This window comes from Dreissena polymorpha, chromosome 5, assembly GCF_020536995.1.
Source record: "Dreissena polymorpha isolate Duluth1 chromosome 5, UMN_Dpol_1.0, whole genome shotgun sequence".
Classification (NCBI taxonomy): Eukaryota; Metazoa; Mollusca; class Bivalvia; order Myida; family Dreissenidae; genus Dreissena; species Dreissena polymorpha.
The window spans coordinates 126,189,340-126,201,501 of NC_068359.1; the positions used below are offsets into that span (position 1 = coordinate 126,189,340).

The following is a 12,162-nucleotide window of genomic DNA, read 5'->3' on the forward strand; positions in this document are numbered from 1 at the left end:
AATCCTGGAACAGTTTACCCTCCAATTCACTTCCAGCTTAGAATCACTGCGGTGTTTTGAAATCCTGGAATAGTTTGCCGCTAAAATTCACTTCCAGCTTAGAATCACTGCGGTGTTTTGAAATCCTGGAACAGTTTACCCCTCCAATTCACTTCCAGCTTAGAATCACTGCGGTGTTTTGAAATCCTGGAATAGTTTACCTCTCCAATTCACTTCCAGCTTAGAATCACTGCGGTGTTTTGAAATCCTGGAAAAGTTTACCTCTCCAATTCACTTCCAGCTTAGAATCACTGCGGTTTTTTGAAATCCTGGAACAGTTTACCCCTCCAATTCACTTCCAGCTTAGAATCACTACGCTGTTTTGCGTCGATTTTTTCTGAAGCTATCCACCACCTGTGATGTTAAATCTAAAATGACCCGTCAGGGTCGGGAAACAAATTGTAAAATTTTAGGTGCCCTCGCAGTTAATGAACATTTCCTAGCCCGTCCACTTATAGCAGCCAACATTGTCCACAGGTTATTTACGTTGGAACAACTGTTCAAACTCTTGTTGCCCTTCTCTGTGAAGGATCAGAAAAATTATGTTAGTCTTAGAAAAAAGATTAAAATGAGGAATGTTGCTGTCATAGATATTTGTAAAAATATTTAAGCAAAGTGAAATGATTCAAAGATAAATTTATATTCAGCCTGTTTAATGGAGTTAGTCACTCTGAGTACTGTTGTTATCTATGTAATGGTCACTGGGGCTTGCAGGATGACATTATATAGTTACCATAGTCACTTAGAGTACTGTTGTTATCTATAATTACAATCCCTTAAGCAGACTTTCCATTATGTCTAAACACTAAATGAATGTTGGACTATGTATTGATGTATTACAGGACTGCCATAATGTAACACTTCAACCTTTATTGTACAATGCTTGATGGTTTATAAATGAAGGGGAGAGACAGCTCTAAAGTCTTGTATGTTTGAAGGGGGAAGGGCATTTCTATTTTACAAACATCTCCCGTTTCATCTGCAGTGATCCTCACATTGCAGAGTTATCTTGCCTTGACAATATCCCACAAAGCAGAACAGCATTAAATGTAACAATTTTTTGAGAGAAATACATCCACATTTATCAACTGATTGAAACTTCAAATATGTTATCCATAAGGTGTGGATATGCAAGGATAACTCCTCCCCAATGATCCACTGATTCTTGAGTTATGTGCCCTTGATCATAGCTGTCAAACATCGGTCTGGGTATCAGTAATATTTGTGACAAAGCTCTCGCCCTTGGTTCGTTTTTATAATAATCTGTATAAAATGTACGTATTTATGTATTTATATGATTCAAACATGGGAAGACTGGCCTCAATTTTATATGATCCGCGCCCGGGGAGGGGTAACTTCCCAAATTTTAGGGAAGGGGTGTCCCGCTGAGACTTCCGAAATGTGACCCATTTTTATACCGGAACTCTGATAAAGTATCTTGTATATGGAGGAATAAAAGTATATAAACATTGCTGTTTATGCTTTACTTGTTACCCGAGCAGTTCACACGGTAACAACAACGCTGACATAAACATAGGTATAGAGCACTAATGCGCTTTTAGGCGTAGCTGTTTTACTCAGTTTCATCTTAGTGACTTTTACATAACGGCAACAGACACGCATGAATATTTTCGAATATTTAATAAGCTGATTCGAGATACAACCTCTGAATTTTTGCTACATCACTGCGTATGTGCTCAATTCAAAGGATGTAGCACTGTTCATAGTAAGGAATTCCGGACTACTCTCTGTATGCTCAAACAACACAAATTGTGGCCCTGTTACAATAACGCGTTACAATCCCACTCGCAGAATTTCACTTTCGCCTCCAAGATGAGAAAACAATCATTAGCGAAATAGTATAGTGTCACGATAAGAGAAAATCGTTTAATTATCATACCACAATGTTTGCCGTACTTGGTCAGCTCGTCTGGAAATCATTCCTTAATGAGTGGATAGGCTGCCATTATTAACAATTTGCTATTTTGAATTCAATTTTGTATCAAAAAGCATTGTTCTTAAATGTGACATTTTCAATTCGCAATGAGATTTGTAATGACCCTCGTCATGCGAAAATGGGTCTTATTCCATATGCGCCCATCATTTAAATAGCCCACTCAGCTTTCTCTCCTTCTGGTAAGGAGAAACATAACATATTGAGTGATTTTATAGCGAACAGCATCGCCTATGGCCTGACTGCGCAAAAGCACATGTTGGGTTTAACAAACGCTTGCCGAAACGCATAAGACCCATTTTCTCATGACGGCGCTATTGACGGGTGATTTAAATGTGTCGAAAGAAAACTGCGTTTAAATCAAATATCAACATACGATATATTTCGATAGTGAAGAAAGATACTCATAACAAGGCATATGAGGACACATATGAAGTGCTCTCCGGTAGTATATTTTTTATCTACTCACTAATGTGTGGTTTGACAATGCTAACACACATTTCATGCGGTGAATATGCAACTTACAAGTGAAAAATACAACACAATAGTTTAACTTTTGTTTAATTGTATTTATTTATTTAGAAAAGTAAATTGCAAACTTTATTTCAAAGTCAGTGTATACGCCGACTACATTTTAAAAAGATATTTATTGTTAAAAATATATTTAATATAATATATTTAGTTGTTTTCGGTTTTAGCGATTATAAAGCATTTTCGAGGTTGCCTATTGTATGCTTGTATTAATTGATGAACTCATATCCAACTGTCTATGTATTGAGAACTGTGAATATAAACAAGCTAAACCTTCTACTAACTTCTACTATTGCGTTGCTAGCACCCGTAAATACAAAAGATCGCCGCTATCTGTTGAGAACCAAAGAACGTTTTCCAGAAATACCCGCTGTAGTAGCATGAACGAGGTTACGAAACAGGTCATCCGTATTAGTATTATAAATTGTTTGTTATATTCGGGTTTAGCAATTATGAAACATTTTTTAGTTTTTGTCTATCGTATCGCTGAAGTTATTGTTGAACTTATGTTCAACGTTTTATAAATTGAGAATATAAATAAGCGTTAACTTTTTCCCAAATCTATTAATAGCCTCAATTTACGACCTGTACTATGTCATTGAGGTGTATGTGAGAGCTTAACCTATTGCGTTGTTATCGCCCGTGGACTTTCCTTTGTTTGATCGACAGGCGCATCTATTAAAAGCCTCATATTATGAATGGACTGAGCAAAAATACTACGTCATGAAGACGCTGCTGAAAGTGGACTATTTTATTCATTCATAAACAATCTCCTCCGCGACACGTACAATAGATCATTGTTTGTTGATTCTTTTCTATAAAAGCACCGTTCGAAACTATTGCATTTAACACAATATTAATATCATGTTTCCATTTGTGAATGAATATTATTTGAGAACTCGAATCCTCTTGCATAAATTATACAACTCTTTCTTGCGTGAATACGCGTAGTAAGCAGCTATTGGGCTCCTAGTAGCTAAGGGGTATCGACCTGAATTTTAGACTAACCACCTTAGACGGTCACTAAGCGACCATCTAAAAAAGCTTGGCCTTAAACATTACGTGTTGTCACTAAATATTGTTGCAGAGACACATATTTTATAAATATATTGTGTATATTTATGCCCCCCTTTGAAGAAGAGGGGGTATATTGTTTTGCACATGTTGGTCGGTCCATCAGTCGGTCCGTCGGTCGGTCTGTCCGTCGGTAGGTCCGTCCACCAGATGGTTTCCGGATGATAACTCAAGAACGCTTAGACCTAGGATCATGAAACTTCATAGGTACAATGATCATGATTGGCAGATGACCCCTGTTGATTTTCAGGTCACTAGGTCAATGGTCAAGGTCACAGTGACACAAAATAGTAAAATTGTTTCGGGATAACTCAAGAATGCTTAGGCCTAGGATCATGAAACTTCTTAGGTATATTGATCATGACTGGCAAATGACCCCTATTGATTTTCAGGTCACTAGGTCAAAGGTCAAGGTCACAGCGACTCAAAATAGTAAAATGGTTTCCAGATGATAACTCAAGAATGCTTACGCCTAATTCATTCATTATATGTGTGTGTCCAAAAACTTTAACCTTGGTTAAAGTTTTATAACTGTCAAGATCACAGTGACTCGAAACAGTAAAATGGTTTCTTGATGATAATTCAAGAATAATTAGGCCTAGGATCCTGCAATTTATAGGTACATTGATCATGACTGGCAGATGACCCCTATCGATTTTCAGGTCATTAGGTCAAAGGTCAAGGTCACAGTGACAAAAAACGTATTCACACAATGGCTTCAACTACAACTGATAGCCCATATGGGGGGCATGCATGTTTTACAAACAGCCCTTGTTCTTATTTAACTTATATTGATTAATGATGTTTAACAAATCGACATTTGGTTTCATGTTTCAATTGTTTTCAATCCTTAGACTGTGCAAAGTCATTTAGTACTGTTTATTGGAATAAAGCGGGTGTACACTATGATTACGCTGTAATCTGCCAAATTCTTCAGTACCGTCAGGATCACAGGATAATCAGGGACCTCACTTTCCCCATCGTCTGGATTTTTTAAATAGGAAAAACTGCCTTTTAACTAATATTTTCTTAAAAGCAGAAAGTGTACATGCATTTTCTCAGAGGTGGCTCCTATTCTAATATAGTTGGTACTCAAGCAGTTTAAAATACTCTCAATTGCAATGTTCCAAGCTTCACAATGTAATTAATTCAGCAACATGTCTTGTCTGGGCATTGGTCATGAAATCCTTTCTATTGCCATTATGCTCCTACCTGTGACACAAGAAGAGCAGTTACAGGCATGAATATGCGCTCTTAAAACTGTAAATCCAGCTTTCCCAGGCAAAGTATGATTGGTTAACTGAGCACCATGATATGACTGAAAAACTGTTTAAATCAGTGAAAAATCAAACTAAAGAAAAAAAGTAATTAATTTCCAAAATATTTGTGTCAAAGGGGGGCCATGATTAAAGTTATGGAAGTATAAAAACATCCAAATGTGGACAGTCCAATAAGCACTCTTGATAAAGGGCGTATTTGCCAAAATACGCAAATTAAATTATGTAAATTTGCACTAAAATATTTTGTGTGCGTATCAAGTACCCTTCAAAAATGTTGATTACGCCGCTATAGATTACTAATACTCCTTTTTCTTTAGTTTTGAGGAGTACTGTTACTTATTTCATGAAACCTAAACAAGAGTACTGTTCAATATCAAACACCTGTGAAGCTTTCAACTATTACCTTAGTGCAAGCCCTGATAGTTTTACTATTTTCAACCTTGCATCTGAGGTCTGAGGTATAACATACTACAAGCAATGAAAGACTGAACACACTTAAGTAAAATAATGGCGGAATTTGTTGAGCCATGATATTTCTTTGACAGTTGCCATGTTCAAAACATTATGATGAGCAATTCTGAAGAAAACTTACAGGATTAGATGCCATATATTTAAAACTTGTTGTATTCTTAAGTCATCTCCTTCAAGTAATTATGATGATTATTTACTTGTTACTGTATAAAGGTTGATGTTTTCTGAATATCATCGGACAAATATGGATAAATACAAACCATGTAATACATGTAGTCACCCAGTTCCTTGGTATTTGTGTGTGTAAGAATGTTATCACATTAAGTCACTTTATTGTAAGATCAACACATTACTGTTACCTATGTACCAAGAATGCAAACTTGTTTGACTTGATGCAAATGTTGTTTGTTTGTATTTTATTGATGCATTTTTCATTATGATACAGTTAGGAGTAACATCTTCCGTGAGTGTGTGTTGTTCATTCTCACCCTTGTTGAAGAATGTTTTTTTGGTAACTTGTTGTTTTGTTGTTTAATTGTGTGTGCTTTTGAGAATGTTTGCTGATGTTTTGCTTGATTTGTTATTAGTGCTGTTTGGGCCCGAGCTTGTATGTTCAACCATAGTGCTGTTTGGGCCTGAGCTTGTATGTTCAACCATTTAACAAGCCTTCCTCTTGGACAGCAGGGCTTAATGCATGTGGGTAAGTTTCAGCCCATATTAGCATGTGCAGTCCACTCATGTGGGTAAGTTTCAGGCCATCTTAGCATGTGCAGTCCACACATGTGGGTAAGTTTCAGCCCATCTTAGCATGTGCAGTCCACACATGTGGGTAAGTTTCAGCCCATCTTAGCATGTGCAGTCCACACATGTGGGTAAGTTTCAGCCCATCTTAGCATGTGCAGTCCACACATGTGGGTAAGTTTCAGGCCATCTTAGCATGTGCAGTCCACACATGTGGGTAAGTTTCAGCCCATCTTAGCATGTGCAGTCCACACATGTGGGTAAGTTTCAGCCCATATTAGCATGTGCAGTCCACACATGTGGGTAAGTTTCAGCCCATCTTAGCATGTGCAGTCCACACATGTGGGTAAGTTTCAGCCCATATTAGCATGTGCTGTCCACACATATGGGTAAGTTTCAGCCCATATTAGCATGTGCAGTCCACACATGTGGGTAAGTTTCAGCCCATCTTAGCATGTGAAGTCCACACATGTGGGTAAGTTTCAGCCCATATTAGCATGTGCTGTCCACACATGTGGGTAAGTTTCAGCCCATCTTAGCATGTGCAGTCCACACATGTGGGTAAGTTTCAGCCCATCTTAGCATGTGCTGTCCACACATGTGGGTAAGTTTCAGCCTATATTAGCATGTGCAGTCCACACATGTGGGTAAGTTTCAGCCCATCTTAGCATGTGCAGTCCACACATGTGGGTAAGTTTCAGCCCATCTTAGCATGTGAAGTCCACACATGTGGGTAAGTTTCAGCCCATATTAGCATGTGCTGTCCACACATGTGGGTAAGTTTAGAGCCCATCTTAGCATGTGAAGTCCACACATGTGGGTAAGTTTCAGCCCATCTTAGCATGTGAAGTCCACACATGTGGGTAAGTTTCAGCCCATATTAGCATGTGCAGTCCACACATGTGGGTAAGTTTAGAGCCCATATTAGCATGTGCAGTCCACACATGTGGGTAAGTTTCAGCCCATATTAGCATGTGCTGTCCACACATGTGGATAAGTTTCAGCCCATATTAGCATGTGCTGTCCACACATGTGGGTAAGTTTCAGCCTATATTAGCATGTGCTGTTCACACATGTGGGTAAGTTTCAGCCCATCTTAGCATGTGCTGTCCACACATGTGGGTAAGTTTCAGCCCATATTAGCATGTGCAGTCCACACATGTGGGTAAGTTTCAGCCTATATTAGCATGTGCTGTCCACACATGTGGGTAAGTTTCAGCCTATATTAGCATGTGCAGTCCACACATATGGGTAAGTTTCAGCCCATATTAGCATGTGCTGTCCACACATGTGGGTAAGTTTCAGCCCATATTAGCATGTGCTGTCCACACATGTGGGTAAGTTTCAGCCCATATTAGCATGTGCTGTCCACACATATGGGTAAGTTTCAGCCCATATTAGCATGTGCTGTCCACACATGTGGGTAAGTTTCAGCCCATATTAGCATGTGCTGTCCACACATGTGGGTAAGTTTCAGCCCATATTAGCATGTGCTGTCCACACATGTGGGTAAGTTTCAGCCTATATTAGCATGTGCTGTCCACACATATGGGTAAGTTTCAGCCTATATTAGCATGTGCTGTCCACACATATGGGTAAGTTTCAGCCCATATTAGCATGTGCTGTCCACACATGTGGGTAAGTTTCAGCCCATATTAGCATGTGCTGTCCACACATGTGGGTAAGTTTCAGCCCATCTTAGCATGTGCAGTCCACACATATGGGTAAGTTTCAGCCCATATTAGCATGTGCAGTCCACACATGTGGGTAAGTTTCAGCCTATATTAGCATGTGCTGTCCACACATGTGGGTAAGTTTCAGCCCATCTTAGCATGTGAAGTCCACACATGTGGGTAAGTTTCAGCCTATATTAGCATGTGCTGTCCACACATATGGGTAAGTTTCAGCCCATATTAGCATGTGCTGTCCACACATGTGGGTAAGTTTCAGCCCATATTAGCATGTGCTGTCCACACATGTGGGTAAGTTTCAGCCCATCTTAGCATGTGCAGTCCACACATGTGGATAAGTTTCAGCCTATATTAGCATGTGCTGTCCACACATATGGGTAAGTTTCAGCCCATATTAGCATGTGCTGTCCACACATGTGGGTAAGTTTCAGCCTATATTAGCATGTGCTGTCCACACATATGGGTAAGTTTCAGCCCATATTAGCATGTGCTGTCCACACATGTGGATAAGTTTCAGCCTATATTAGCATGTGCAGTCCACACATGTGGGTAAGTTTCAGCCCATATTAGCATGTGCAGTCCACACATGTGGGTAAGTTTCAGCCCATATTAGCATGTGCTGTCCACACATGTGGATAAGTTTCAGCCTATATTAGCATGTGCTGTCCACACATATGGGTAAGTTTCAGCCCATATTAGCATGTGCTGTCCACACATGTGGGTAAGTTTCAGCCCATATTAGCATGTGCTGTCCACACATGTGGGTAAGTTTCAGCCCATCTTAGCATGTGCAGTCCACACATGTGGATAAGTTTCAGCCTATATTAGCATGTGCTGTCCACACATATGGGTAAGTTTCAGCCCATCTTAGCATGTGCTGTCCACACATGTGGATAAGTTTCAGCCTATATTAGCATGTGCTGTCCACACATGTGGATAAGTTTCATCCCATATTAGCATGTGCTGTCCACACATGTGGGTAAGTTTCAGCCCATATTAGCATGTGCTGTCCACACATGTGGATAAGTTTCATCCCATATTAGCATGTGCTGTCCACACATGTGGGTAAGTTTCAGCCTATATTAGCATGTGCTGTCCACACATGTGGGTAAGTTTCAGCCCATCTTAGCATGTGCAGTCCACACATGTGGGTAAGTTTCAGCCCATATTAGCATGTGCAGTCCACACATGTGGGTAAGTTTCAGCCCATATTAGCATGTGCAGTCCACACATGTGGGTAAGTTTAGAGCCCATATTAGCATGTGCAGTCCACACATGTGGGTAAGTTTAGAGCCCATATTAGCATGTGCAGTCCACACATGTGGGTAAGTTTCAGCCCATATTAGCATGTGCAGTCCACACATGTGGGTAAGTTTCAGCCCATATTAGCATGTGCAGTCCACACATGTGGGTAAGTTTCAGCCCATATTAGCATGTGCAGTCCACACATGTGGGTAAGTTTCAGCCCATATTAGCATGTGCAGTCCACACATGTGGGTAAGTTTCAGCCCATATTAGCATGTGCAGTCCACACATGTGGGTAAGTTTCAGCCTATATTAGCATGTGCTGTCCACACATATGGGTAAGTTTCAGCCCATATTAGCATGTGCTGTCCACACATGTGGGTAAGTTTCAGCCCATATTAGCATGTGCTGTCCACACATGTGGGTAAGTTTCAGCCCATATTAGCATGTGCTGTCCACACATATGGGTAAGTTTCAGCCCATATTAGCATGTGCAGTCCACACATGTGGGTAAGTTTCAGCCCATATTAGCATGTGCTGTCCACACAATCTAATCAAGGATGACCATTTTGGCCTACATTGGTTTTTTCGTATTAGATATATTTTTCTTTATATGTATCCTTATATTTATCGTTTATGTCATTATATATATATATATATATATATATATATATATATATATATATATATATATATATATATATATATCCTTTATTTATATATATCCTTAAAAAAATGGAAAGTTTTGTCCCTTATTAGCCTGTGCGGATGACACTGTACGCAGGTTTAGCCCCCCTTTTCCTAGAGCTCCGCTCATAAATAATTTGTTAGTTTCTTATTTACAATGTCCTATAGGGTAAAACCCGAGGCTTAATCTGAAATGTATTATTGCAGTAAAACCCTTGTTTATGCATAATGTTGTTAATCCGCCAGCGGTATGGAATGACAGCATGTGATGTTGTCCTGCAAACTGTAATATACACTTTTCAATGGTGTGACATCAAATGACCTAGATGATAATGTGAATTTAACAGGATAATCACCAGCCATTTAGAAAGGCATCAATTAATTGTAATGTTCCGGAACAATGGATGAACTGTTGGCAAAAGCAATAATGTCTTAACTTTATATAGGATTGGATGTGTGAACCATATAAGACATTTTACTGCACTAGTAATTAAATTTTTAACAGAAATGTACAGAAATAAATTACATGTGCTGGAATTTAAATGGGAGGTTGCTTTACAGGTATTTTTTTAAAATGCATTAACTGAATAGAACTAATAGATCTTTTAACAAAAGCAAGTTATGGAAGTTTTGATGATTTTCCGTCTTGGCCAACGCCTGGGTTACGTAGCTTTGACTGTTCTGTCCAGCACCAACCTTCACCTTAAATTTACCTTGCCCTTAACCCAATTGGTCAAAATAGGCTGTTCCTTAGTTACCTTTTACCTACATGTAGCAGCAATATGAGCGAACACAACTCTTGGATACTGACATGGTTGTGGTTATAGCCAACCCAATCCACACATAGCATACAACTTCACCTTGAACTTGATATTATTTAGACTTGAAATAACATATATATGTCATTTGTGCATGTTTAGTAGATTTTAGCTTTTTTGTGAACACCAACATTCCTTGATTCAACTTTTTGATACTTGCACAGTTGTTTCTTATGACCACTACAATTTTACATATCACCCAACATTTACTTCAACCTTGACCTTGCCTTAAAAGTTGGCTATCTAGTAGCAATAGAAAGCATGTGTGTTTTTTATTACACACCAATTCTTTTTCATGAAAGATATTAGTATACATGTATTTTTCCACTTAATTAAGGTATTACTTACAAATTCTATACACAATGTATACCAGTCCCAATCCTGTAAAAGCTTACTTCATGGATCAACCCCTCAATATTGACTTGTATCTCTCTTGTGATTCAGATTTACAACCCACTTGTAGTTTTGCTGAGTAAAAATAAAGAGTGACCCATATTTCCAAGGATAAAGTCAAAATGTCCCTTTCAACCCAAAAGCTAAGTTTTTGTGTTAATCCCGGCAGTGGGTAGAGAGACTTTAGGTCTTTAGTCCTGATATATCCAGTTCTGCTCAACCCCATGCAGTCATACAAATCAGCAGTTAGATTAGTTGTATAATTACTTTAAAGCAGGAAAAAGTTTAAAACCCACCTATACAAAATCAGAGTTTTGGCAAAACCCAGTTCAACATTTACAAGTGCAGGCCAACTAGGGCTTGTTCTGTAAGTGCCCATGGAGAAAATGTGAGAAAATTGAGATAATTGCAACATTGTCCCGATAAGAATCATGCTGAGTAAAGTTTGATGAATGTAGTAATGTGATTAATGAGCTGTTCTGGAAACTAACATGTACAGTTCATTCCAATATACATGTACAGTTCATTCCCATATACATGTACAGTTAATTCCCATATACACGTATAGTTCATTCCCATATACACGTACAGTTCATTCCCATATACATGTACAATTAATTCCCATATACATGTACAGTTCATTCCCATATACATGTACAGTTCATTCCCATATCATGTACAGTTCATTCCCATATACACGTACAGTTCATTCCCATATACACATACAGTTCATTCCCATATACATGTACAGTTAATTCCCATATACACGTACAATTCCCATATACATACAGTTCATTCCCATATACATTCATTCCCATATACACGTACAGTTAATTCCCATATACATACAGTTCATTCCCATATACATACAGTTCATTCCCATATACATACAGTTCATTCCCATATACACGTACAGTTCATTCCCATATACAGGTACAGTTCATTCCCATATACATGTACAGTTCATTCCCATATACAGGCACAGTTCATTCCCATATACATGTACAGTTCATTCCCATATACATGTACAGTTCATTCCCATATACATGTACAGTTCATTTCCATATACATGGACAGTTCATTCCCATATACAGGTACAGTTCATTCCCATATACAGGTACAGTTCATTCCCATATACAGGTACAGTTCATTCCCATATGCATGTACAGTTCATTCCCATATACATAAAGATTTGTTTTGCAAGGGAACTTTGCAGTGCATAACTCCATTAGTATTGA

At 38.6% G+C, this 12,162-nt stretch overlaps 1 protein-coding gene across 1 annotated transcript in view; it reads left to right on the forward strand.

Moving 5' to 3' along the window:
• Window positions 1-12,162, forward strand: part of LOC127881879 (myosin-11-like) — a 241,744-nt gene that overhangs the window by 76,220 nt on the left and 153,362 nt on the right. Inside the window, exon 23 of the mRNA XM_052430059.1 lies at window positions 5,795-5,812. Within this exon, the coding sequence (XP_052286019.1) occupies window positions 5,795-5,812 (18 nt within the window). The remainder of the gene's footprint in view (window positions 1-5,794; window positions 5,813-12,162) is intronic.